Genomic DNA, 26,606 nt, shown 5'->3' on the forward strand with positions numbered 1-26,606 from the left:
AGCTTTCCAGCCTCCAGCCACGTGTTTTCAGGGTGTCTGTGCACACCCTGGGCTGTTCGTGCCCCCGTGCGCCTTAGCAGGGATGTCACCGTCCCCCTTGGCTGCAGCTCCTCAGGGATGTCCAGGACGGTGCCATTTGGGGGCTCAGCAGCCCCAGACGCACATGGTGATGCTCTTCTTAAACCCCGACCTTTCCAGCTGCTACCGCAATGGCTGGGGGCTTCCGAAACCTCTCTCCATGGGTGACCTGGCTGCGCTAATGGGGGAAATGTGGCCATAATATCCCCGCTCTGTGAGCCAGTGGGTGGCAGCGGGACGACCACGCGCCCCCGGCCCCCAGTGATTCCCACCTCTCCGAATTCACCTCCTAACGGACTGCACTGTGCTTGCCTTTAACAGATGCTGACGCACTGGTGAGCAGCGACGGGGAGAGCGGTAGAGCCCATGTAAGTGTGTGGCATCCCGGGGCCGGGGGCTGCCGGGGGGTTCCCTGCACCGGGGCAGGGGGCTGAGTGGGGTGCCGTCCCATGGTGGCATTCAGCCCAGGAGGGCTCTGCGGGGCGTTGCACCACGTCCATCCCGGGGGAGCCAAAGGCCACGTCCTTCAGCTGTCGCTGTCACTGATCCGTGCCGGTGGGCAGCTCTCCCTCGTGGCACAGATCCGGTGCTGCTGTCACAGACCAGCAGCCAGCCTGGCCACCAAACCCCTCATCCCTGGCAGCACCGAGCCCAGACCCCGATGCATCGTGCACTCCCTCTCCTGCTGACGCACTGACCCCGCCGGCGCATGTGCCCTGGGTCCGACTCACCACCCTCAGCGGATGTGTGCAGCCATGCTTATCCGGGCTGGGGGGGAATCCAGCCCCGAGGGCTGCTCTGGGGTGGGCTTGCTCAAGCGCAGCTCGGGGGCCAGCAGCCACCATCCCACCCATGTGCAGTGGGGCCACACCCCGGCGCCTGCTCTGCAGCACGGAGCCAGCTAGTGGCTAAATCCATCTTAGCAGACAAAAAAAAATAAACCCCAATGTGTTTTTAAGGCTGCCGATGCAAATACACGCACTGGGGTTAGGTGCTCGAGGGGCCAGTGATGAGCCTGGTCAGTGCTGGTCGGGGCCGGCGGCAGCATCGGCCCAGCGCCGGGGGACCCGGGCAGTGTGAGCACGTGCTGCAGAGCACAGGGACCGGGTCCCACCCCAGCTGCGCTGAGCACCCCTTGTTCTGGGCCCCCATGCTGCTTCTTTTCCCCACGGGGCTGTGCGATGCTCTTGCACCCCCGGCCATGCTCGCACACCTCCCCGCAGGGGCTAGAGGAGGCGAGGACCTGGCTTGGCGTCTCTGAGTGGGATCCAGACGAGCCTGAGCTGAGCATGCCAGAGCCAGCGCCACTCGGTGTGGACAAGAAAGCAGTGGAGAAGAAGCGGGTGGAGAAGGTGGGAGCCAAAGGCAGCACTGCCGGGCCTCCAGGTAGGTGTGCAGGAAAGCCCTTTTCTGCCCCCAAATGGCCAGCCTGGCCCCAGGTGGCCACAGAGGCATAGACCCTGTCCTGGATCCCGGCCAGCCCGGGAGGCACCGCCTGGCCACGGAGCAGTGATGGGATGAGCTCTGCTCTTCCCAGTCAGTCCCCTGGGAGCTCAGCAACATGGAGACGGGGCTTCTCAACCACCTGCCAAATCCCGCTCCTCCTCCCCTCTGCCTGCCCAGATCTGCTGCTGGGAGGGAGCAGCAGAGCCGGGAGCACGGGCAGAGGTTTTCCCCGCTTGTGCCCCAGGGTGCCATAACGCCATGGTGGCCCAAACACCTCGGACTCAGCCCCCATGACACTCTTTTCCCCACCCTGGTGGTCCAAACAGGCAGCTCCTGCCCCTGCCCCTGCCCTTCCCACCCCTTTTGCCACTTCCCAGCTCTCCCAGTAATGCTCTTTTCCTTGGGGGGTCCCCAGTTCCCAAGAGCCTCCCCGTGCAGAGGAAGGTGGAGCCCCCCAGCCTGGACTCCGCAGAGGAGCCGCTCCTCTGGGAAGGGCTCACCCTCAACAAGTGCATCCTGGTGGCCTCTGTCGTCGCCCTGCTCAGCGTCACCTTCCAGGTGCTCCAAGGTGAGCTGGGAGCTGGACGGAGGGGGACGGGGTGGGCAGGCCCTGCTGCCACCTCCTGCCTCCTCCTGCCTCCTCCTGCCTCCTCTCCCCTCTCTTCCAGCGCCGTGCTCCAGGGAAGCAGTCAGCCGCGGCAGGCAGGACCCTCCACCACCTCCCCTTCACGGTGGGTTCGGATTCTCTAGGCTGCCCCGATACCCCGGAGCCAGGCTGAGATGGGGCCACGTCCCAGGGTGGGGTGGCCCTGGGACCCCATGTCTGGGACATGACACCCAAACAGGCTTGTCCCCTGCTGACGGTGGCCTGTCCCTCTCCCCTCCCAGAGGTGGTCAGCGCCAAGGAGGAGGAGGTCCAAGAAGTGGTGACTGCCCAGCCCGCCCAGCCCGAGAGCAGCATGTTCAAGCACGATGATGGTGACGACGGTGGTGATGACGACGGTGATGATGACAGTGATGCTGACAGCAACCTGGTACGGGTCTGGGGTGGGGGGACAAACAGGTGCCTCAGGGCACCTCCCATGATGGGGAGCATCTCGTCCCTGGGGCGAGGGATGGAGAGGGGTCCCAGTCCCTTGGGCTGCATCACCGGCACCTGGTCCCCTCCGTCCCACCCGCAGGCAGAGCCCTGGATCTTCAAGAAGTGGTTTGGCCGCTCAGCACCGGACAAAGGGGATGAAGAACCCACGGATGTCCCAGAGGTGTCACCAGATGCAGCAGAGGTGAAGAAGAGCCGGGAGAAGAAGCCAGAGAAGAAGGAGGAGAAGAAGGAGAAGAAGGAAGAGAAGAAGGAGGAGAAGGCCCGGGAGGGCCGTGCCGCCCAGGCGGAGCGGAGCAGCCGGAGGGAGGCACGAGCCAAGGACAGGGTGCTGGAGGACAAGCCCAGCAGAGCCCCCAGGGCCCCCCGGGAGCCAGAGCAGCAGCCCCAGAAGAAGCGGGGCCGGGAGGGGAAGGAGAGCCGGCGGGAGCGGGACGAGCCCAGGAAGGAGGGGTGGAAGGGCCGTCCCGGCAGGGCTGACAGCGGCGGGGAGAGCCCGAAGCGGGACTGGCGGCAGCAGAAGGGCAGAAAGCCCTGGGAGCCGGCGGCCGCAGGGAAGGACGGCATCGCCAGGCCCAAGGAGGGCAAGAGGCGCGACTGAGGCTGGGGCAACCGAGGGGCTCGATGGTGCTGAATCCAGGTGGGTCCAACCCCACCACCGCCCCGGCAAGGACACCCTGCCGCTCCCTGCCTGCTGGGCCATCCCTGCACAGGCAGTGCGGGCAGCGCTCCAGGATCTCTGAGCAGCAGAGTAGCCCCGGAGCCTGGCATGAGTCTCCCTGGGGACTTTGGGCCCCCCTGGATTAGATGCACAAAGGCAACCTGAAAGAACCAGGGGAAGGAGCTTCTCTTCTTCTGGGCTTCGCGCTATTTCTCCATCCCCACCCGAAATCTCTCTCGCAGTTCATTTTCACTCGTGGTCCCCGAGGCATCGGGGCGGCGCAGTGGGCACAGGGATCCCAGTGAACAGAGTTTGTCTCCAGACTGTGTAGCTCTTGAATTCAGTTAATGGTTTTATTTAAAGCAAATTGAGAGAAGTGTATTCTGGGTTAACAACGCCGAGGTGCTGCCTTCCTCAGAGGGACGTCAGGGCAATGACCACCCCGACCTGGCCAGGCCCCGGTGCCATCGCTGTAGGGTGGCGCGAAGCTTGCTGGTAACAAAGCAGGGCTGGAGAGCCCGTCACCCGGGGGTCCCTTCGGGCCTTGCCTTCACAGAGTCGCTTTTAGGAACGAAACACAAGTGCAATCTCACGCAGCGCTGTAGCAACTACAGGAGACGTTCACAGCCCCAACCCACAGCAGGTTTAAGTATTTGCTAAATCAATAGAGGTTAAAATAAACTATTTTCATTTTTAATAAGGTATTAAATTGAATGTTTAAAAAAAAAAACAAAACAACAAAAAAAAAGATGTTGTCCCTGGTTACGTTTGTGTGTTCTCTCTGCCCCCCCCATCCCTGGTGCACGGGGGCTCATGGCTAACCCGGGTCCCGGGCGGGCTGGGGGACAGGGCCGGTGTGTGCCAGCCTCCGGCCGTGCCCCGCCAGCCCCATGGGAACACGGCAAAGCCCGGCTGGTCCAAGCACTGGGGGGGCTGCAGTCAGGACAAACCCAGGAGCTGCTTTCTGGGGGTTTGGACCCTGCGGCAGCCCCAGCAGGTCCCACTGAGGGCCAGGCTTAGCTGGGAAGATGATCTGGGAGCAGCCGGGCTCTCCATGCTGACGCCGGCGGGGATGCGGAGCAGCTGCTTTGGCAGCCATTTGCACCAGCTCCTATTAACGGTGTGAGCAGCCCAGGAGGTGTAACAGGATCGCTCCCCTCTCCCAGCCCTCCCTCCCCTCGCCCCCCTGGCTCTGGCAGCGTCCCAGGAGCGGGGTCAGCGCAGGGCGATGCAGACGTGACCCCAAGCTGCTGCCAGCGGCTCTCCATGGCCCCTGGCTCACACAGGGATGGGTCCCCAGATAAAGGCTGGTCCCTGCGAGGGGATTTTGCCTCTTGTTCTGCTTTCGCAGGTGGAGCCATGTGGCCAGCGGGGGCTTAGTGATGGGCCGTGGGCTGGGAAACGGCTGGAGGATGCTGCGAGGCAGGGGGGGAGCTTGGAGGAAGCAACAACGGCCCTGCCCAGCTGCTACAGGAACAGAAGGCAAGGGTTAAATAAGCGTGGTCCTGGCCAGATCTTCCAAGCCTTGCCCTCCCATGATGGCTCCGCAGCGCCCGTATCCAGCCCAAATCCTGCCGCGGGGTCAGAGCCATGCTGCAGCACAGCCCCATGAGCACCTCGGGCATCCCCAGCACTGGGAGCGGGGAAACGCCAGGCTGCAGAGCCACCCCCAGGGACGGGCACAGCTACAGACAAACCCAGAACCAGAGCAACGCTAAGGAGCCAAACCGTGGGGAAAGGATACGCAGGGAGCTCCCATCTCAGAGAGAAGCACCGGCTCCCAAGCTGCGAGGGCAAACTCGGGGGCGAGTGGGACGAGGGCGAGTGGGGAGGCAGGCACGAGCCTCTACCGACAGCCACACTCCTCTGCCACCATGTTGGGGAACTTGCGGACCTCCAGCCCCTCCGTGGAGAGGCTGATGATGAGCTGGTCTGAGTAGCGGACGGGCACGCAGCAGGGAGCCCGCTGGAGGGGCGAGCCCCGCTCCTGCATGCCCAGCAGGAGCACCGTGTGCGAGTAGTAGCTGGCGACACGGGTGGAGAGGGGCAGCTTGCAGGGACCCTCACAGTTGTTGGCCGTGTAGACGGTGGGCATGACGATGAACTTGCGGTCGTGCAGGTCGATGGTCAGCTCCTGCAGGCGGCAGTGGGCCTGGTGCCGCGCGCTGCGGTTCTGCCGCAGCACCTTCCTCCGCTCCTGCCAACGTGCCCGCACCGTCTGCAACGCCTTCAGCAGCAGCAGCGCGTGCAGCTTCCCGGAGCCGGGTGGCCGCTTGCCAGCTTGACCCTCACCCGGCCCCGGCGGGTAGTAGCAGAAGCTCAGGAGATGCTGGAAAAGCCCCGTGTTGGCTTGGAAAGCAGGGATGTCCTTCAGCTCCTGGATCACAGCCTGCAGCTTGCCCATCAGCAGCTGCAGCACGGTCCCCTCCGGCTGCCAGCCCCCCAGGTGCTGCTCCAGCACGGCTCCGCTGTCCTGGGGGAAGAGCAGCACCGAGGGCTCCTCCGACTGCACCAGTCGCTCCAGCGCCGCCTCCTCCGACAGGTTGAGCAGCTGGTGAGGGAGGGTCTCCATCACCTGGAAGTCCAGCCAGTGGTGGGAGCTGGGCTGGGTGGGCGGCTCACTGGAGGAGCTCAGGACCTGGCGGATGAACTGGGTCAGGATGCCCAGGAACTGACTGCTGCTGCCAGGTGCCGGGGATGAAGTGTTGGCTTGGCTCGGGGCAGTGGGGGACGGCAGCTCCTGGGTCCCAGCCTGGGGTGGGCTGCGAGGAGAACACAGGGAGGGTCACGGGGACCCCTTGTACCCCGGGGGTCCTGCCAGGCCCTGCCCCACATCATCCCACCGCAGTCCCACAGCAAAAAGACTGGGGCTCTGGGGCTGCCCCTTTCTCCCCCCAGCTCCCAGCCCCTGTGTTTTTCCATGGCTGCGAACCTGAGCTGTGGGTACGGAGCCACATCCACCACCCCGTCGGCAGAGAGGTAGGAAGAAGGGGCCAAAGCCACCTCCTCCTCCTCCTGCCGTGACTTGGCCAGCAGGAGCAGCACGGGGGTCATCCTGGTGAAGCACTTGTCATCAGAGCCAAAAAGGAGCTGCTGGGTCTCCGTTGGGGGCAAGGAGGCACCTGGTGGGGAGAGGAGCAGGTGAGGATGGTGGTCCGGGGTCTCCCACACAGCCCCTCTTTACAGACAGGTTTGAGAGGATCCCAAACACCCAAGTCAGGACTCAGAGGACACAGACATCACCGTCCCCCACCGCCATGGGCTTCCCACGTCCCTACCTCCCTCTCCGCGATGCCTGATCGCCAGGGAAGCCTCGAAGGTGAGCTGCTCGCTGGTGCGGGTGACGGATGCTACGGCGGCTCCCAGGGCCAGGTACTGGGTGTCCCTGGCGAGGCAGAGGCTCTGCACGGAGGCAAAAGACACAGGAGCGCCAAGGACGTGGGTGAGACATCACGGGGGGAGCAAGCAAATGAGCCCCCTGCTGTGGTCCCTGCTGGCTCCGGGCCACCCAGCCCACGGTGGCCCAGGGAGCAGCGAAATGGGAGGGTCGGGACCACCGGGAGCAGAGTGGGCGGGGGGGCTTGGCCACCCAGCCCCAGAGCTGCTCCGGGGGCCGTGGGGTGCGGGGAGGCCCACGGGCCCCCCCGGGTGGGCAGAGAGCCCCGAGCCGGCCCGGCCCCGGCCCCGGCCCCGCTTCTCCCGGCAGCGGCGCGGCGGCGGCTGCCCCCGGCCAGGCCGGAGCCCCGGGGCCGGTGGGGAGCCAGGACCCCGGGCGGGGCTGGGGACCCCGGGCCGCCCCGCTGCCCTTGCCCGGAGCCGGGGACAGGGCAACAGCACCATCTTCAGGCACGGCTCGGCCCCGGCGGGAGGGTGCGACAGGGCAGGGATGCTGGGAGGGGATGGCAAAGGGACTGGGAGAGGATGGCAAAGGGACTGGGAGGGGACGGCAAAGGGACTGGGAGAGTACGGCAAAGAGACTGGGAGGGGATGGCAAAGGGACTGGGAAAGGACGGCAAAGGACTGGAGAGGACAGCAAAGGGACTGGGAGAGGACAGCAAAGGGACTGGGAGAGGACAGCAAAGGGACTGGGAGAGGACAGCAAAGGTGCTGGGCCAGCAGAGCCGGGACACCCCCCTCCCACCCTCCCTGCTCGCACCCAGGACGGGGCCCCCCCAGCCACGGCCGCCCACCTGCTCCCGCGCCAGCCCGGTGCCGGTGGCCAGCAGCTCCTCTCGGCGCCCGGCGCCCGGCTCCTCTCGGCTGCCCAGGTAGAAGAGCAGCAAGGCGAACCGCAGCTCTCCCAGCGACCGGCCCACCTCCGCCTGGAAAACCAGCTTGAACCACAGCTTCACCTGGGCTTCCCACTTCACTGGAAAGGAGAAGACAGAGGGGGTGAATCGCCCCTCCAGCGGCCGCGGGGCTCCTGGGGGTGATGGGTGAGGAAGGGGGTTCGGGGCCGAGCACCAGTCCCACACGGTGGCTGGAGCATCTGGGACAGGAGCCGACAGGGTGGAGGGACGCGGCAAATCCCCTTCCCCGGTTTCAGGGAGGGAAGCGGGGGGCTGCCGCGCTCCCAGAGCGGCTCTGGCAAATTCTCATGGTCAGATCCTCATGGAAATCTCTCCTCCCATGGCAGCTCCTCCGGTGGCTCGGGGACATTGCGGCCGTTGCGTTGCAGCCAGCAGCACTGCCTGGGGAAGAGCCGCTTCCCCAGCTGCCCGGCACTCACGAGTTCAGCTGAAAATCCAAAATCCAGGAGGGAAGGAAGAGATTTCAAGAAGAGAGAAACAACCATGACTTGCTATGTGGGAGGCCAGATTAAAACCGCGGGTTGTGCTCCCCCTCTAACACAGTGCTTACCACTGGGACAGGACAGAGGAATGCGCGTTGCTGGTTTTCACATACGGCTCAAGCTGCACAAGCGCCCAGGACCCAGGGCTCCTCGGCAGCACCGAGCGTGAGAGGTCAGCACGTGCTGAGCCAACTGCGAGCCGCTGGGCTCACGCCGCAGCAGGACCAGCCAGGTCCGCTCGTCCGACCCTCTCCTCTCTTTTCCCAATCAGACAGAGTTGGGATGGGGTCCTAACCCACATCATTAAGGCAGAAAGTGAGAAACGTTTGTCATCTCGAAAGCGGAGCAGAAACCACCAAGACTGTGGCACCTGGGCGTTAGCCACAGGCAGGGACAAGGCACTGTTGCACACAAGCTATCATCACTCCTAAAGCTTCTTCAAAATGTACCCAGAAAGACATTTTCACTGCTTTTAAAAGGAACCCAACCCCACTAATTTAATTCTGTGTTTAAATCTCTGATTTAGGGCAAGCAAACAGCATCAGCCTCCCCGAGCCTTGTGCCTGCCCCGCGCCGCTCAGTCTGAGCACAGGGATTTCCCACCAACCTTCCTCCAGATGCAGCACGAGGAAGCGGTCCTGCCCCGGCTCCACCACGTGCGCATGGATGTGCTTCAGGGGATGGAGAGCCGCGTCCGCCTCCCCGGCCGGGCAGAGCCCGAAGGTCTCGAGATAGCTTTTGTCCCAGCTGGTGCGTTGTCTCAGAAGCTTGATGAAGTTGCTTTCATAGTGGGTGAGAACACCCACAACTTCCAGGTGCCTCGGGGTCGGCCCGTCCTGGCCCATTTTCACCCTGCACACGGGCCCTTCCAGCCCCCCGAGCGGCCACGGGTGCAGGCTGGAGCCGGACCAGGCGATGCCCCCGTCCTCAGCCATCCCCTGGAGGCATTTTGCCCCTGGGTCAGGCTTAGAAAAGAGGCGAGTAGCAGCACTCATCCTCGATCTGGCCACCGAGCTGGCTCTCACTCTTTGCTGTAAACTTGCATTTTCTCTCTTTCTCGCCTCTGCTTCAAGTCCCAGCTCCTCCGGCAGGCTCAGCTCCAGCCGGTTAATTGGGGAAATCCTTTCCCCCGCGCTCCCCTTTCTCGGAAGCGCTGCAGAGGGGAGCAACAGCACCAGGCACGGCAAAAGCACCCTAAGAGCAGCCTTCATGTTCCCACTGCTGCCAAGGCAGTCGTTCGAGCCGCACACACACCTCTCAAAACACTTGGGCGGAAGGGGAGGACGGCGTCTCCCTTTTAAAAACCGGTGGCCTTGAGTTGACAATGCACAACGCACCTCCCTTGAGAAACTCAGAGGCTGTCAGGATAGAGAGGAGGGAGGGATGTTTCAAAGAAACTTTTTTGTTCTATTTTTGGGTTTGCATCTAGTATTGGAAACGTAAAAAAATTAAAGCTGTTTCTCTTACTCGTAGGGACGCACGTCCTTGACTTTAGATGTTTTCTAAAGGAGGATGGACGTCTCGGCTTGGATCTTCATGGGGACTGGCACATACCATTCCCATCAGCAGCGAAACACCGGGAGGGAAGAATTAGCCAGAGTCGGAGGAGGGGGATGGAGACAGATAATGGGCCGAAACTAAGTAAATGTATGGAAAACGTTCTCCTCTTCGCTGGAGAGCCTCCCCCTCGGCTGGTACCGCCACGCGGAGGCCGCCCCGCAGGGGCTCCTAACGCATCTCCTGAGCCCCAGGCTGCTTCAGCCTGTGAAGGAGAACCTCCCGGGGTGCAGCAGCAGCCTGGTGACTTTGAACACTTAAGAGTTGACTTCGAAAGTCTCACAACACACGTATCGTAAGGACTTCTCCCTCTCTAAGATGCTAATTCTCACTGTAACACTTGGAATTACCAATGGCACCTACCTAATCCGCCCCGGAGATACCCACCCAAGGTATCTCCTTTTTTTGGGAACGGAGAGCAGTGGGAAAGGTGCCTGCAAAAAAGGTTCCAACGCACGTTCAGAGCCTTCTCTGGCTTTCCAAGACTTGGCAGTTTGGAGTTCAGGATCTGGCTACAACACGACATAAACAGGCTGCGCACCCGAACCGGAGAGGGACAAAGGGCGCGACACCAAAGGGCTGGCGAAGGCGGACCTCTCTTCCGCCGGAGCTGTGACAAAGGACAGACGTCTGGCAAAGCGGACACCCACACGGGCCGATTCAGGCACGGGGCCAGCTCGGCTTGAGCCAAAGCGCTGCTAGCACGGCGGTAAAGCCAGCGAGGGTTGGACGCACTCTGCCCGGCTCTGGCATTGGCACGGCTCCGGGTGGGAGCCGTGTCAGGCCAGCAGAAGAGGCGAAGGCTTTGATTCCCCCGTCAAAGGGCGACGCAGCTGCAGGGCTGCGGCCAGCACGGCCTCCCCCGCCGGCCGTGAAACGAGCCAGGCACCGGCCGAGAGCAAGCGCGGGTCAGGCAGCCCGGCCTCAGCGCTGCCTTTACCCACCGAGCACCCCGGCATCCCGCGCTGAGAGGGCCCGGTTCGGTGAAATCAATCCTGGAAAGGACAGAGAGGAGAAATCTCAGAACTTCAACTTTTTAATGGGAACCAAACGATTGTTTGAAGGAAACATTTGGTATAAATAAAACCACAGAGAACCAGGAGCTTGCCAGAGTTAGTCTACTAGTGGGAGGATATATACAACAAAACTCATACATGACAGCAGGTGCTTCGGAACAGTACAGACAACGTTCAATGAATTATAATAATAAACTAAGATTTAGTATCGCTGCAGCTTTGGTAATTTCTTTTGACTAAACATTCCCAGAGACCCCTGCCACCGCCACAGAGGAGAGAACCTGCGCTTTGTTTGGGAGCCCGTGTTTGGCACAAACGGTCCGGCGAGCAGCGGGTAGGAGCTAGGCAGCTGCGGGGCGGGGAAGGACGATTGCCTTTCCCAAGTTGCCAACGAAAGCTTGTGTCTGCGCTTTTCAAGGACTCCTGAGCAGCAGTCCAAACCCGTTTCCTCGGGAGGGATGTTTCCATGATTTAGCTGGCAGCACCTGAGCACTGGGAGGAGAAAGGAGGTTTCCGAACGCAGCGGGAGCAACGCTCATCTGATTGCAACTGTAATTCAGCAGGAAGAGAGAGAAAACGGCGTTTAGAAAATTCCGCTTGCCCTCCTTTCTGCCCACCACTGCCATTACTGGGGATGCAGGAACCGAATCCTTTCCGTGTGTCTCTAAGTCTCCCCATCACCGAATGAACGGCTTGATAAAGGACTTCAGTTGAATAGCAACTGATTAACTGGCTGGTAATTTATGGGACGCCCATCAAGCAGTCAAAGAGGGGGTAATGCATTCAGCCGACAGCTGAGCCGAGGTTGATGTAGCTACTTCAGTTGGAAGGAGGTGAGGTGCCTAGAGATTTCCAGTCCTTTGCCTCCCCTTTGGAGGATTTCCAAAACGTAACCAGACTGGGAATGGTTTAGATATCTAAGGGCTAAAGAAAGTGAACACACGGCAACATTTTTAACCAAGACGCAGGAAAACAGAGAGAAAGGAAAACTGAAAACCTTTTAATGAAACCTACAGGATTTAGTGACGTTCACGGGCATACAAAACAAATATTTCTCTGAATCAGTTGCGATCTGCATATAAAAAGGTAGGAGCTAGAGGAGTCCAGCAGGACTGAGTCCAGGAGGGCCCTCAGTTGGAGGGAGGCGGAGGGGGGATAGCGCCTGGCCCCTCCGTGGGGAGAGGTGGCCTCATCATGGGTGGCAGAGGAGCAGGGGGGGGTACGCCGGGTGCTGGCGGCAACTGGGGTGGCACTGGAGGCGGTGGCACTGGTCCAGAGGGAGGCATAGGAGGCAGAGTCATGCCTCCGGGAGGAGGCGGCGGCATGGAGTCCGGCAAAGGTGGCCGTGGGGGCAAGCCGTTCATCAGCGGAGGTGGAGGAGGCCGCTTCACAGTTGGGGGCCCTGGAGGGAGGTTTGGGGGAGCTGGGGGCTTCTCCATCTTGAAGTGGAATTGAAGGAAGAACTGGGGAGGGGAGAGGAGAAAAGCAAAGAGAAGGGAATAATTAATCCTCCGGACAACACTGTGCCATCACACAACACAGCTGCGCTCTGCCTCCAGGAACGCAGCTCCAACCTCTCCTGGCCTGCTGCCTCCCCAGACCGTGGCTGCCTTTCTACCCTGGCCGCGCTCGGGACTTGCGCCAGTCTCGCCCCATACAGCTCTGAGGCTCGTTCCAAGCGCTAAGCTGTCTGTGACGGGGTCGGTACCCCCCACTGCGCATTTGTCCCCTGCTCTCACGTGCGATACCCAGTGAGTACATCCACGCCACAGGCTGATCAGCTGCGTGCAGGAAACGCGCAGCAAGGAGCCACAGAGAGGGCACGATGCTGCACGGTTCTGCACCGTTCTGCTGCTGCTGACAGCAGCCGAGGACTCGACCTCCCAGGTCAAATTCTCACCAAGACCACACACAGGAAGATCTTTCTGTCAGGAGGTGTCGTGGCACAGTTGCATTGAAGGAATGAAGGTTTTGACATCAAAGCCAGCACGGATATCGCTGATGTGCCCTCTCCCTGCACTGCCTTTCCCCGCAAGCTGCTCTGCCCTCCTGCTCCCTCTTTAACCCCTAAGAAAGACGTTGCAGTGCCCCAGCTACCTGTTTGGTTTCCCTGTTCCAGTGGGTCCAAAACTTTCCTTCTGCTTTGTCGATTTCTCTGCTTGGCACCTGCAACAGAAAAGAACAAGGCGCTATTATTAGCACCACCAGATTAGCTCAATGGCCCTTTTTAGCACCAGAGCCTGCAAGATAAGCACAGTTATTCCAGGCCTTTGTGAGATGCGCTAGTCTCGGATGTTATTAGATAGAGATGGGGGCAGGAAAGAATTAAGTTACTTCCCTATCGGTCAAGGACAAGTGCGCTGGCAAAAAACCCTCTCTTAACATCTGCACAAAGGCTGAGGAGCAAAGCCCAGAAGGCTCCTTTCTGTGCCAGACACGGAGAATTCAATGGCTCCCCAGGGCTCAGCACACAGCCTAGTTTTCATGCCAGAGTCCTCCACTGATTCTCAGCAGGTTTAATGACTTCCAGTCATGTCTTCTTGACCCCCCTTTCCACTCCTTTAACCCCCTGAAGGCTAGAACAGAAGTCTATAATGATGCTGACTGGAAATTAGCGTCTTGGAAAACATGGGAAGGGAACTTTCCCAACAATCAGTTAATCCCAAATCTTACCTTGAAAGCTATGGTTTCATAGGGCTCCGCTGCCATCAAAAGGTATTGCCAGCGTCTATCGGGGGGCTCAATCCTTTGCTCGTAGGCTGACATGAACCGATGCCGAGGCATGATACTTTCTGCAATCTCCGGATAATCAATCTATCGGGGTGTTATTACAGCATTAAGGAGAGCATCCCCTTTTCACCCCCTCTTCGTACAAAACAAATCCCTCAGCTATGAAGCATATCGAGAGATCAGCTCCAAACAGAAAACTTAGTGCCACCGAAGGAAAGAGCTTGACAACTGGGATCATGGATTTGCTTGACACAATCAGCAGCAGAGGACTAGCGAGGTAAGGCGTTCTTTTTTAAATTTAATTTCATGAACCCTACAAAGAACTGCTTATTTAGCAGCACTTTTACTTGGACAACCTGAACACCAAGAATTTTAACAGTGCCCTTACCTGGAAGAGAAGGCTTTGCTGGCCTGTTTCTGGATCTCTCTGTTTGGTCACTGTGAAGAAAGCAAGAAAGCTCAGTACATCACACAGCGGGGTTAGAGCAGCATTATTTCTACTCTAGGAAACACACAAAGTTTCCAACAACAAAGTATTACAAGATTTTTCTCCCATTTATCAAACAAAACGCCGCATTGTCTTTAACTGAAGCTACTAAGGATCTCTACTGAAATTCAGCTGCTGTGGGGCACAGACACTGTGCGCTGCAGTACAAAGCTGGGAGATAAAGAAGCCAAGTCGTGTACTGAAGGCCAAAACAAAACAATGGGGAGTTCAGAGAAAAAACTTGAGCTACACATGCAATGAGTGATTTATGAGCATTAGTGAAAGATGGTACAGCACAATAAAAAGAGAGACTGAAACAATGTCATCATCTCCTGCATGACTCCTCATAAGAGCTGAAGGACTCAGGCATAGCAATGTATTATTGAAATGGTTCTCACTCGACTGTCAGCAATAAAGAGATGTTTCATGGGTAATTTAAACAATAAAGGACATCAGGAGATAAGCCCATATCTTATTCATGGACAGATCTGCTAAAAAGACTAATTAATAATTCACATCCACAGGACTGCACTTCAGGCAAGCTCCAGCAGGCATGAGGTATCTCCCACAACAGACACCCCGACAGACCTTTATAACCCGGTCGTCCAATTTTCACAAATTTCTTCACTTCCACTTTGACTTTTTCTGGTGCGGGCTGGGCAGGGGCTTCCTTAGCTTCCTTGGCAGCTCGACGGGCCCTGGATGAATTTGAAATGTGCCAAATTTAAAAGGTTAGCCACACTTCTTTCTAAAGAATACGCTAGGAGCAGTTTGAATCCCTCCCCACGGAATATTCAGCGCTTCACAAAAAGCACGCCAGGAAAACCTGCTATTTCTTTTCGACACGCACCACCACAGGCCAATTGTATCCATGCCTTCCCCTGACTAAAGGCTGTCGTCTCAACTATCTCATCCACCCCCAAGATGACCTTGGTGCCTGTCTCCACAGATGGATTTGAGAAGACTTACTTCTTGAAATAAAAAAGAAAAAAAACCCACAAAGCAGTCTGCTAAACCAAAGCAAGCTGGATTTCTTAAAATAAAACTTACAAACTTCTCCCAGCCTGGATTCGCAAAACCAGGTCCTTACACCTAGACTCAGACATTTTGCTTTTAAAACTCATTTTCCTCCTTCTTTCAGAAACCCCGCAACTGGCTTTGAACTTGAGCTCGAAATGGAGCTTGTCAGCCCCATGTTTTGGAGCAGACCTAGGCTGTACCTCCTGGCTAGTGCCAGGCTGATCACTAGAAAACACACACAGTGAAAGAACATTCAAGCACAGCGTGCTACTGTATAATGGGGTTCGAGATTTATAGATGCACATCATTTTAAAGTGCTTAGGGAACAGAGACTAACGTTACAGTAGAGACTGACTTACAAATTGGTCTGATGCTTCTTCCCCTGGGTATGTGCTAAGTAACTCCCCTGAAATAAAAAACAAGGCAGAAGAAAGTTAAATGAAGACAGGACTGTTCCTACACTGACAGATACTTGTCACAGAGGAGAGCTGATATCACAGGTTGACAAGGATATTTTAATCCATAGAAGAGAGGAATCTTACTCAAAAATTGCAGATTGCTCTCAACTGATGAACTGTCATAAACTGTCAGGCTTAACACACACAAGCCACCACCCACCCGTCACCTCTTCAGCAGTCAGTCACCAGGCACGTGCCAGGTTCTTGCACCTGAAGCTACTATTATTCTAAAATACCCGCTGCCGAGATCAAGACAGACAGCTGTGCAACTCACCTCGTTGTTGTGCAGCGTTAGGCAAAGCTTGCATTCATAAGAGCCCAAGTGATTTTTCATAAAATAAGGGTCCTAAGAAGAGAATTATTAAAAAGTTACAAGCAAACTACATGGCAAAACAACAGAATAATCAAAACACTAGCCAGCTTTTGCTGCACTGGAAGAACTGAGTTCGTAGGTTTAAATTAACAGCCTCACACTGCTTTAGGACTACGAAAACAGAGGGAAACAATAGCAGCTTTGTTAATGGGTGACAGCACACCCAACTGCAGGCAAGAAACGGCAAAATACGAACCAGACCCAAGACGACCAAAAATAACATAGTAACAGCTCCGCACCTCTCTGGTCAGCCCTGTCAGAGCTGTTTCTTGTTTGACTCCCACATTACCAGAAACAGAAGTATTTCGTTCCAATCCACAACTCTCCCCTAAGTCTCTCGCCCTCCAAGCCGTTTCACTCAGGCAAAGCTTCAGACTTATCCCCACAACAGTCTGGAGGACGGGAGCCCTGTGACTTTTCTTCCTTGCGCGCGCAGAGGCCAAGGCTCACCTTGTTGATGTCGATGGTTTCCAAAGCCAGCTGCCGGAGCCTCTCCCTGCGGTCTCGGTTACTTTCTGAGGCAGAGGCTACGCCTCCGCTTCCAGTTTTACCTCCAGGACGATGCTGAAAATCCATGATGGGGACTTGTGTGCTTCAGCTACTTAGGGAGAAAGAGAGAATCTGGGAAAATGAGGAAAAGCAATGTGAGAGATAACTAACGCTGTTCCTAACCTGGAGCTCAGAGCACTATTCAGACCCATCAGTCAGGACATGGGTCAGACACAACAAACCATGCCCTAGGCACTCGCCACGTGACACAATTTCAAACGGAGCAGGTCTTGTACCACTGACTCGGTAAGTTGAGTAGAAGTAAAACGATCCAAAATAACCAGCCCCAGAGCCCTTCCCATCTCCTCAGCCCCTTCTTCTATGCAGAGACGTATTCCTCCCCCCACATGCGCAGCTCCCCCGACCACGAGGCTCCCCAGGAGCCTCCAGCCCCCACCCTGATAGGGAACAGCCCCAGAACCTGCCGTGGGCCGAAGCCCCTCTCCGCCACCAAGGTTCAGCGCTGCCCCACCACCTCAGTGGCCTCCCAAGGCCCCTGAGCCACCCCCACACAGCCCCAAACCCAGACTGGGGCCAGAGCCCCCCCGCCTCCCCACACACATATGTGAACCCCCCACCAAGGGTAAGGCCTTTGCAGGAAGGCCACAGACACCCTCAGGAAGAGTAAAAGCCCCCCTCAACCCCCCCCCAGGCCCTCAACGAGGGTCAAAGCCCCCCCTCAAAAGCCCCTCAACACCTCAGCAAGGGCCAAAGTTCCCTCCCAAACCCCCCCAACACCTCAGCAAGGGTCAAAGCCCCCCTCAAACACCTCCCAGCCCCCAGCAGCAAGGGCCAAAGCCCCCCAAACATCCCTCGACACCTCAGCAAGGGCCAAGCCCCCCCAAACCCCCCAACACCTCATCAAGGGCCAAAGCCCCCCCAAAAGCCCCCCAACACCTCAGCAAGGGCCAAAGCCCCCCTCAAACACCTCCCAGCCCCTCAGCAAGGGCCAAAGCCCCCACCGAACCCCTCAGCAAGGGTCGACGCCCCCCGAGCCCCTCAGCAAGGATTAAAGCCCCCCCCAAGCACCTCTAACCCCTTAGCGAGGGTCAAACCCCCCCCAACACCTCAGCAAGGGCTAACCCCCCCCAAACACCCCCCAAGCGCCCCTCAGCAAGGCTCACCCCCCCTCAGGGACAGCCAAGGCCCCACACGCCCCCCCACCCCCCGACAAGCCCCCATTCCCCCCCCCCGGGCCCGTACCGGTGCGCGGCCCCGCTCCCCGCTCCCGCTCGGCGCACGCGCGCTGCCCGCCCCAGGAGCCGCTTCCGGCGCGAGCGCTTCCGGGTCAGGGCGGGAGCGGTTCCGGGGCGCGGGCGGCGGGCGCGGCCGCGGCGATGGGGCGGCCGTAGCGGCCTCGCCATGAGGTACAACGAGCGGGAGCTGCTGTCCCTCGCCCGGCAGCCCGCCGAGAAGGCGGCGGAGATCTTGATGCGGGTGCCCAAGAAGGGGAGCGGTGAGGGAGAACGGGGGGGAAGGACTGGGGGGAGGCTGGTGGAGGTGGAGGGCGGGAGCGGGGGGGTGGAGGGCCAGGACTGGCGTTGCTGGGGGACAGGGCTGGAGGGGGGTGGGGGGAAAGGACTGGGAGAACTGGGCGGCCTGGGGGGCAGGACTGGTGGTACTGGTGGACCTGGGGGTGTTGGTCGACAGTCGGCTGAACGTGAGCCAGCAGTGTGCCCAGGTGGCCAAGAGGGCCAGTGGCATCCTGGCTTGTATCAGGAGCAGTGTGGCCAGCAGGAGCAGGGCAGGGATCGTCCCCCTGTGCTGGGCACTGGCGAGGCCGCCCCTCGAATGCTGTGCTCAGCGCTGGGCCCCTCACCCCAAGAAGGACACGGAGGGGCTGGAGCGTGGCCAGAGCAGGGCAGCGAGGCTGGGGCAGGGGCTGGAGCCCAAGGCTGGGGAGGAGCGGCTGGGGGAGCTGGGGGGGCTCAGCCTGGAGAAGAGGAGGCTGAGGGGAGCCCTCATCGCTCTCTGCAACGGCCTGAAAGGAGGCTGGAGCCGGGGGGGGTCGGTCTCTTCTCCCCAGGAACAAGCGATGGGACGAGAGGGAACGGCCTCAAGCTGCGCCAGGGCAGCTTTGGGTTGGGTATTGGGAAAAACTTCTTCCCCAAAGGGCTGTCAGGCCCTGGCCCAGGCTGCCCAGGGCAGGGGCTGAGTCCCCACCCCTGGGGGGATTTAAAAGTCGGGGAGATGTGGTGCTTGGGGACATGGTTTGGTGGTGGCCTTGGCAGTGCTGGGTTAGCAGTTGGACTCGATGATCCTAAAGGTCTCTTCCAACCTAAACGATTCTGTGATTCTGTGATCCAGACCAGAGGGTTCGGGGTCAGGGGGCGGGAGTGGAGGAAGGGATGAGGAGGGACGGGGTGCGGCTGGGGCAGCATGGCTGGTAGGGGATACAATGGACCAGGGGATCGGAGGAAAAGGGTCTTTCCTGAAATCTCCCAGCGAACATCCTTGCAGACCAGCACTGGAGTACGAGACTTAAACTCACTTCCTTGTCCTGGGCCTTTCCTGGCGCCTGAGGACCTGCAGCGTTCTGGTGGACTTTGTCCCTCGGAGGTGACACCTGTGTTGACAGCCCCAGGCAGGGGCTGCCCTGGGATTTGGAGCATTCCCTGGGGGTGGCTGAGGTCCCGTCAGCTGTGTCGCATGTGTGTCAGTGACGCGGTGCCGTGGGCTCTGTCTGCCCAGAAGCCGCTCCAGAAGCTGCAAAGTGACTTTGTCACCCGGTGGCTGCGGTTCAGCCGAGGGCAGCCCAGCAGGGCCGGTGCAGAGGGTGCCCTTCCCGAGCGGGTGTGGTGTCATCAGCTCCTCTAGGAGCAAAAGTCTAAACTGTACTGGAGCTTCCGCATAGGTTTGGTTGAACTGGTGCTGTGTTGGGCGCTGGCAGGGGTGGAAGAGGCTTCCCTCTGCCCCCCGTGCCCGCTGGCTCGGCCCTTCCGCCCCCCTTAATGCTCTTTTTCTTTGCAGTGTTAAAGAAACGCCTCGTGAAGCTCGTTGTCAACTTTCTCTTCTACTTCCGGACAGACGAAGCGGAGGTATGGGATCTGCTTTTTTGTTGTTGTTTGTTTTCCTCCCTCTCTCTTCATTTGCTGTGAATTGATTGCGTGGGCTTTGTAAAATGGTACGGTAACAGGCTGCCAGAGCCAGGACAGCGCGCCCACGGTTCCCCTTCCATCTACTCAGCAAAAACTGCTGGGGGTGAGGAGCAGCCCTGCCATCTAACCACACCCAGGTGCTTCTCCTGGGAGCTTGGGACAAATCTTTTAAACATAACTGTTTCCCCAAAGCTGCAAAAGGTGGAGTCTGTAATATTTGTTTGTAGGACTGCGCCTTATCGTGCCAAACTGGGAGAGGAAGCTTATCTTTTGCTCTCCTGGGAAAAGAATTAGCGTTGTTTCTTCTTTTTTATGCCAGGCATTTTACTTGTATGCAATGCTCACTGTTACTGGGAAACTTCTGTGGCCATACCCTGTCAGTATTGTTATTTTAGGCATGCAGAAGCCCTGCTTAGGTCTAGGAAAAAAGAAATGAGGGGTGGGACCTTTGGATTCTGTTTCTGGCTTTGCTGCTGCTGAGATCTGGCGATTTTTTAATGCATCCCTTGATAACTGTTACTAAAGATTCTTTTCTTGGAAAATGAATATAAAAGCAATCTTAATCACGTGTGTGAAGGAAGATGCTGTGCATGCCAGTGCCACAAAGGAACTGGAAAGCTTTTAGTGGCATTTTTAGACTCATTCCATCATAAATATTTTACCCTGATAATGGCTGAGCTGCTGTTTTCAGAAATACCCCTCTCTCCTTTCTGCCGAAGCGCAGTCGCTAATCGCCGCTTCGCTGGAGCTGCAGTCGCAGTTCTCCGGGTAGGGCCGAGACGCTGAGCAGCCGCTCTGGCACGTGGCTCTGTAAAGACTCGGCTGTGGCTCCTGCGCTGCTGCCCAGCGCTGCTCTGCTCTCGTCTTTTTGGGTGGTTATTTGTAAGCCCTCACGTGTTCTGATGGAGGGGAGAGGATGTTCTTGAATGGAGCAAAAATAGTTCAGCAGGTAGGTGGAGGGTGCCAACGTAAAATGGTTGTGCCAGAAATACAGAGTAAAACAGGTTTTCCAGTATCTTCCCTGCTGCCTTACTTGCCTCTCGCATTTTGTCTAGCTTGGACAGAAGAATTTGCTTGTGGATTGCTTTTGTTTATGGCTTGTATCACCCTTTGGTTCTCATGTCCTTGCTCTGTGTGTGCTGGCTAGCAAATAGTACCTACCGTTTGTCTGTTTATCCTGAGCTGTTCTAGTCCATCAACACGCGGTTCTTAGCCTCCTGCGAGGCTTGAGGACTGCCCTCGCCAAGTACGGTGTGAGCTGTTCTGTGCGTCGCGTTAAAGATTTCATCTTCATTTGATTTACTGAGCAAGGAAGCGAACTTCTTCGCTGTCTTCACATGACAGAAACAAACGCTAGAGCCCAGACTGAATCTGAGCAAGCAGAAATGTTTAACGCCTAATTAATGTACGCAAAGTGTTACAGGTAAGATTAGCAGCACGAAGCATGTCAGCAGACACAAAAAGGTGGATTAAAAGAACACGGAACATTCATGCAATTAGACTGAATTACTTTAAAAGTAGCACCGGGTTATGAAACTTGCTTAAAAGGCATGAGGCAGACTCTGGGGCTCCAGACCGCTCTCGCGCTGGTGGACGACGTGGGTTAAACCCTCTCCCCGGGTCTTTTCCAGCCCATTGGAGCTCTGCTGCTGGAGCACTGCAGGATCACCAAAGAGGAGGAGAACGTCTTCTCGATCAGTGAGTTCTGCGTACGCGCTCCCTTTGCGTTTCCCTTATGGCACATAGCGCTACCTAAAAGGAAATGTTTTGCTGCTTAGTTCCTGCTTTTCCCTCTGTTTCTCTGGTGACAGTGGGGTTGGTGCTCCTCAGCCCTTCTCCTCGTCGGCTGCCAGTTGTGTCCCCGTCCCGAGGACAGCGGCATTTCATTGCTGGCTGAAGCAGTCTGTGCGATTTGCACAGCTGCATGTGAGGAGAGAAGCGGTAACGACAGACGGACCACGGCTTAGTGCTTGTGGAAATCCCTCTCTGGGAGGGTTTGGTACTGACAGATTGCTGCTTCTGTGCTGTTGCGTTTTATCAAAAAAAGCGAGCCTCAGATAAATCATCTGCGGGGCTAATCTAGCACCAGTCCTCCCGCCACGCTGTTTGTCCTTGTGTTGATAGCCGTGGCTCCAGCTGGCTCGTGGTGTGTCGTCCTTTGTAAGCAGCCTTTCATCCAACAACTAATCATTGTGCGAGAGGTATGTGGCGAAAATAACAGGATGTTTCTCCAAGGCCATCCCCATATCTTTTGGCCTGGTGGTCAGGCACAGCTGCTTTTCTGTGCAGAGCCTTGTCTCCTCTTTTAGCCGGTGTTCTCGCTGTCTCCAAAGGACCCTCAAACACCCTGAACATACCGATCTCTCTAAGCAGCACGCTCCGAATTTCTGGGGCTTTAGGACTGTTGGGAGCTCTGGTGGATGAGGATTCCTGAGAAAAGTGTTAAAACCGGTGGCAGCTGGTGTCAGGCTGTGTCAGGCACGGCAGCCCTCAGGGGTCTGATGCAGTCTGACCCAGTTATTTCTCAGCAGCAGCCTCGATCTCTGTGGGCCATGTGCTAAAGAGCAGAGCTCTGGGGGCAGTGTAATTAATTAGATGTCCTGATTATGTCTTGGTAAAGAACGGGAGTTGCATGGGGACTTGCTTTCCACCGTGCACAGTACCAAATTCCCAAAAAGCCTCGAGCAAAGACAGGTCAGTACCTTCTCCGAGTGCGATTTAATTCCTCAGATGGCTGCCCTCTGCATACATCAAAATCACTTCCTCGGGGCCATTTTCCACTTTGATTACTAAATCTCTGGTGACTGTTTGCAGGGAGGCTCAGGGAGTTTCAGTCCTGAATCTGGCCGTGTTGGTCTGGTTCAGTTCCGAGCTGTCGCGCTCAGTTTGAGTAGTTCTTTCTTCTCCGAAGTCTTTGGCTGCTGTAAGCTGAGTAACGCTGTAGGCAGCTGCTCCGGGCCAGCCGGGAGCCACCCCGGGTAAGGGAGAGGGGACAGAGGCCTGGGTTACGGCTCGTTCACGGATCATCTTAATCGAACAGAGGCGCTAATTGTGGCCTGGCAGAGTTTGGCTGCTGCTGGTGAGGGAGAGCAGTGGAGTGCAGGCAGCTCTGCCAGGACTTCCCTTAAACCTTTTCCTTATCCCTGGCAGGTTTTATTGAGGAGCCGGAGAGGAAATACTGCTTCGAATGCGACAGTGAAGAGCAGTGTCAGGAGTGGATCGAGGCACTCAAGCGAGCCAGGTAGGCTGAGCCACTAGTGCGAGGTGTGCGTCGTGCGCTCTGTGCTGTTTATTTTCTGGGATCAGCTTGTGGTGAACCCAGGGAGGAAAGCAGTCATCTCCTCCCGAGCAAGCTTCCCTTCAGCTCTAAATAGCATCTGAAACTTCTCCACATCCTTTTCTGCTCAGCCCGCTGCATGTCTGTTCCTGTCTTACAGCTATGAGTTCATGAGGAGGAGCTTGATTTTCTACCGGAATGAGATCCAGAAAATGACAGGGAAGGTGAGTCCCTTGAAGTCGCCTTGTCAGGTGGTGACCGCTGGCTTTGGGCTGGAGCAGGGGCTGGTGATCTTGGGTGCTGCTGCCGACTGCCCTGCACAAGGCTGTTTGCTGCCGTGTGTACGAAAGAGATCCCGTAGTAAGCCAGTTCCTGAAGGTCTATCTCAGTAGCTGGGCCTGAGAGTCTTCCCTGCCGAGCACCCTGCGTTGTGCTCAACTCCAGCTGTCATACGCACGCTCTTGCCATGGTGGAGTGGCCGAGGTTTGTAGCCGGATGGGGCTGGGCTAGCCCGGGCTCCCACCGGTTCCCTGGCAGAGTTCACGGGCAGCCCTGGCCAGGTCAGAGCGTACGTGGGTTGAGATGCTGCTCGCCCCTCTGCCAGGCTCCTCGGAGCATCCCTGCTCGAGGTGACGGAGGTGGCTGCGGCTCACCCGCACCAGAGTGGACCGAATGCAGCCTGCGAACCTTGGTTATCCGCTGCGTCCTCCCCGAGGACGGCTTGACTTTCTGCACCAGAAACAGCAGCCAGGGGCTGGACTGGGGTAAATCCAGCCCACAACCAGAATCAGCACCCTGGACTGCAAGCTGGTTGGGGTGCAGTCCTGCTGGCCTCCCCCCTCGTCTGCGTCTCACTGGTGCCTTCCCTGTGCTCTCGCTGCAGGACCCCCTGGAGCAGTACGGGATCTCCGAGGAAGCCCGCTTCCAGCTGGGAACACAGAAGCCGTAATGCCCTCACCTGGGCTGAGCTGGCTGCTGGCCCGAGGGTCACCCCCAAGGCCCCGCCCCGGGAAGAAGAGCAGCAGTTCCCCACAGCGGTGACCAAGTGACTTTTTTAATTTATTAGCCAAATAATTTTGTATGATTTTTTTTAAAGGGAATTCATGGCACATTCCCACTCACCCCAGCTGTGGAGGGAGCCAGTCCTCACTGCTCCCTGCAGGCTGTGCCCTTCAGCTGACAGCGGTGGGAGGAAAACCACCCTGGCTCCTAGGGAGAGTGGAGGTGGCAGGGACTGAACAGAGCTCCCAGCAGCTGCTGTCCTCCAGCGCAGGCTTGCGGCCCTCTGGCCTGGAGCTTCTGGGGCAGCCCCTGAGCCAGCTCTGGCCCTCGTCTTCCTCCCTGTCCCTCTGCTGCAGGGAGCTACTCCGCTTTTCTGGCTCAGGATCTTCCTGCAGTCTCCAGGGGAGCCGTGGGGGGTTGTTCAGCCCCTTGCTGTAAGAGGATGCTCCAACTGATTGCATTTCTGCGCTTGCAGGGTTAACCCTGCCGTGCCCTCTCCTGTTCATTGCAAAGCCATTTCGGCTGCTGAGACCTGCTGGCAGAGCTGTTGAGCACGGAGGAGTGGGAAGCCTTCTGTTAACACGGGGAATGCTCAGCCACAGCTCCAGCTGCCAGGGAGGGGGCATCCGCTCTTGGCACCTGCCTCTCGGGGTTGTTTTCTTCTTTTCCCGTCTCTGGCGGGTGGTGCTTGATGAAGGCCGTGCTGCAGCCCGTTAGGGCACCCTCACCAAGGCGTTAGAGAACAAAGCTGCACAGCAGAAGGGAGCGAAGACAGGGCCGAGATCTGCGTGGCGATCCTGCCTCCCTCTGCACTGCTGTGGGCTGGGCTAAGCTGCGCAGTTATTCGGCTTCCCGGAGAGGAGAGCCAGATGGAGAGGGTTGTAAAGAAGGGAACTGCTCTGCTTTGGCTGGATGTTTGAGCTTCAGGGCATGCAGACGTTAAGGCCAGGGAGCATGTGATGGGCATTAATACTGCATCCCCTGAGCCATTGCTGCAGCTCCTCTCCCCTTTGTGAGCACCCAAAGGGAAAGACCAGAAAATGGTGCCGAGGTGCCAGGGAACAAGGGCTGCCTTCCCTGCGCTCCCGCAACCGAGAGAAAAGCAATGACGTCTCTCCTCGAGGCTCTGCGCCTTCAGCCATCGCTCTGGTTGCGCGAAGGAAAACTGCCCAGAGGCGAGGGCTGGAAAGACGCTTCCCACCCGCACCCAGGGCTGCAGGAGACCCAGGTTCCCGACTCCCGCAGCAGCAGAGGACGCAGCTGGCTGCAGCAGCTCCCCTGGGACTAGACCAGGAAAAGCTCCGGGAAAGGCCCGTGGGAAGGTCCCAGGTAACAGGGTTGATGGCAGAAGGACCTCGACTCGCTGCTGGGGCGGGTAAACGCAGCACGAGGGCTTGACCTGAGCTTTGGGGGCTTGCAGGCGGGAAGGTTGCCCTGCAGCTGCCCAGCGCAGGGGGGAGCAGCCCCTGCTGCGATCTGGGCTCGGAGGGAAGTTTTGGGTCTCTTCCTCTTTGGCTGGGAGTTAATGCCAGAACAAGAGCCCGTATCGCCAGCTTTAGTGGCCCGGCCTTCCCTCTTTACCTCATGCTGCTGGGTACCAGGAGAGCAGCAGATGTCACTGATGCTTTATTCTTAACCTCAAAGCCAGGGTTTTTCCTTTCCCCCCCAGCTACTCCCTTTCCCTCCAATGGTTCCAGGTGCTCACTCCAGAAATTACCAAAATCAGCAGAGGGGCAGCTGTCCTGCAGAATCAGCTGAGGGCACGGCAGGGTGGGAGCAGAAAATAGGGCAGTGCTGAAGACAGATGGCAACGCTGGTGGAAGCAGCCGTGAGGGATTAAAAGCGGGAACACAGGAGAGCTTGTGCTTTAGGGAATCGGTGTCCTCAGATGACTTTAAAGTGCATTTTAATCCTCACAAGCCTACTCTGCTTTACCTCAGTGCAGGGGTAGGTTCCTGCCGTGCTGGCGGGGTGCACAGCAGCTTTACTTACTGTGAAAAAGAGACCTGTCCGTTCTGGTCGCTCAGGAGAGGACAGACGGACACTCCAGGCTTGGCGGCAGGGTAACCAGAGCTGCGCTGCAGACGCTGTTTCCTCTTCAGTGCGGGCGCAGCAGAGCGGGCGCGGGCTCCCCCGCCGCGGGCAGCGCAGCTCTGCGGCTTCGGCGCTGGCTTACCAGCGGCCAACGCTCCCGCCAGCGTTTCAGGGGCAGAACGGCCGCGTCCAAACTCGGCTCCCCACGGTTCAGCTTTAGTGAATTCTTCAATATGCAAAGTCAACCCGCGTATAAACAAAACCCCGGGAATTCTGCCAACGTTCAGTCATTTCTAGCAAACAAAACCCTAGTGCTACAGCAAGGCTCACCCTTTCTGCCAGCCACCGTCAGTAGCCAACAGTTCTCAGCCGTGTGCCTTCCAGGACTATCGCTAGCGTCCTCTCGTTGCACGCCTTTCCGAAGGTAGAGCTCACACCCGCCATCTTCACTGTACGTAAAATGGGCATTTTAGATGTTACGGGGAACAGTTGGGTGAGCGAGAGAGAATCCCAACGCTTATTTGAGAGGCAACAATGACATTTCTTAACTGAATGTAAGACAAATGCTGTGAAGAGTTACGGGGGCCAGCGGCAGGCCCAGTAACTTACTTAGATCAACTTCTAGAATCGCGCTGGGACACTGGGGTAGGTGTCAGATGGTACACGTAGGCACTTTGAGATCTGCATCAACTGCTGGTGATTTATAGACGATTGTTTTTCATACTCCGGTCACAATGCTTTTTGTATTTCAGCGGCCTGTTCCGACGAGCACTGTGTACTCTTACTGAAGCCGTTTATCTGTTGTATGGTGAACATTTCCAATAAAAATTGGTTTTAATCTTTGTGGCAGTTGGAGCTGTTGTAAGAAACCAAACCCGCCAGGGACGGGGCGGCTGCAGCGAGCTCAGGGTCCAGCGCAGCCCCGGCGG

General features: G+C 57.8%; 4 protein-coding genes across 9 annotated transcripts in view; 2 read left to right on the forward strand and 2 right to left on the reverse strand.

The window, feature by feature from the left end:
* The window catches only part of JSRP1 (junctional sarcoplasmic reticulum protein 1), a 33,364-nt gene extending 30,129 nt beyond the window's left edge, over positions 1 to 3,235 (forward strand). For 4 of the 5 annotated variants that reach the window (XM_087769209.1, XM_087769208.1, XM_087769210.1 and 1 more), the window contains 6 exons: positions 400 to 446; positions 1,302 to 1,464; positions 1,940 to 2,092; positions 2,193 to 2,255; positions 2,413 to 2,558; positions 2,706 to 3,235. In XM_087769209.1, coding sequence (XP_087625335.1) covers positions 1,368 to 1,464; positions 1,940 to 2,092; positions 2,193 to 2,255; positions 2,413 to 2,558; positions 2,706 to 3,224 — 978 coding nt within the window. In that variant the 5' untranslated portion in view covers positions 400 to 446; positions 1,302 to 1,367 and the 3' untranslated portion in view covers positions 3,225 to 3,235. Of the gene's footprint in view, positions 1 to 399; positions 447 to 1,259; positions 1,465 to 1,939; positions 2,093 to 2,192; positions 2,256 to 2,412; positions 2,559 to 2,705 lie in introns of those variants that run through there. The other variant, XM_087769207.1, reaches the window with a different exon arrangement.
* A 1,895-nt stretch (positions 3,236 to 5,130) lies between these two features.
* AMH (anti-Mullerian hormone) lies at positions 5,131 to 11,063 on the reverse strand. Its single transcript, XM_009461660.2, has 6 exons — positions 10,931 to 11,063; positions 8,684 to 10,628; positions 7,475 to 7,653; positions 6,563 to 6,686; positions 6,217 to 6,406; positions 5,131 to 6,046 (listed from the first exon to the last, which is right to left on the reverse strand). The coding sequence occupies exons 2-6, from the start codon at positions 9,285 to 9,287 to the stop codon at positions 5,131 to 5,133; spliced, it is 2,013 nt and encodes a 670-aa protein (XP_009459935.2). The 5' UTR covers positions 9,288 to 10,628; positions 10,931 to 11,063.
* SF3A2 (splicing factor 3a subunit 2) lies at positions 10,652 to 17,552 on the reverse strand. Of its 2 annotated transcripts, XR_015707307.1 has the most exons (10): positions 17,470 to 17,552; positions 16,168 to 16,338; positions 15,619 to 15,690; positions 15,246 to 15,292; positions 14,455 to 14,564; positions 13,768 to 13,817; positions 13,323 to 13,463; positions 12,747 to 12,815; positions 11,664 to 12,112; positions 10,652 to 11,198 (listed from the first exon to the last, which is right to left on the reverse strand). XR_015707307.1 is itself a non-coding variant. In XM_087769212.1 (9 exons), the coding sequence occupies exons 2-9, from the start codon at positions 16,291 to 16,293 to the stop codon at positions 11,780 to 11,782; spliced, it is 948 nt and encodes a 315-aa protein (XP_087625338.1). In that variant the 5' UTR covers positions 16,294 to 16,338; positions 17,470 to 17,552; the 3' UTR covers positions 11,629 to 11,779. The 2 variants fall into 2 exon arrangements, 1 of the variants encoding a protein (XP_087625338.1); XM_087769212.1 differs by lacking the exon at positions 10,652 to 11,198 and having other exon boundaries at positions 11,629 to 12,112.
* PLEKHJ1 (pleckstrin homology domain containing J1) lies at positions 17,542 to 26,519 on the forward strand. Its single transcript, XM_087769214.1, has 6 exons — positions 17,542 to 17,722; positions 19,237 to 19,304; positions 20,996 to 21,062; positions 22,515 to 22,605; positions 22,802 to 22,865; positions 23,525 to 26,519. The coding sequence occupies exons 1-6, from the start codon at positions 17,629 to 17,631 to the stop codon at positions 23,588 to 23,590; spliced, it is 450 nt and encodes a 149-aa protein (XP_087625340.1). The 5' UTR covers positions 17,542 to 17,628; the 3' UTR covers positions 23,591 to 26,519.
* Positions 26,520 to 26,606: the final 87 nt, after the last annotated feature.

The sequence above is a fragment of the Nipponia nippon genome, unplaced genomic scaffold, assembly GCF_047370975.1.
Source record: "Nipponia nippon isolate SJK-2023a ecotype South Korea unplaced genomic scaffold, ASM4737097v1 scaffold_31, whole genome shotgun sequence".
Lineage (NCBI taxonomy): Eukaryota > Metazoa > Chordata > Aves > Pelecaniformes > Threskiornithidae > Nipponia > Nipponia nippon.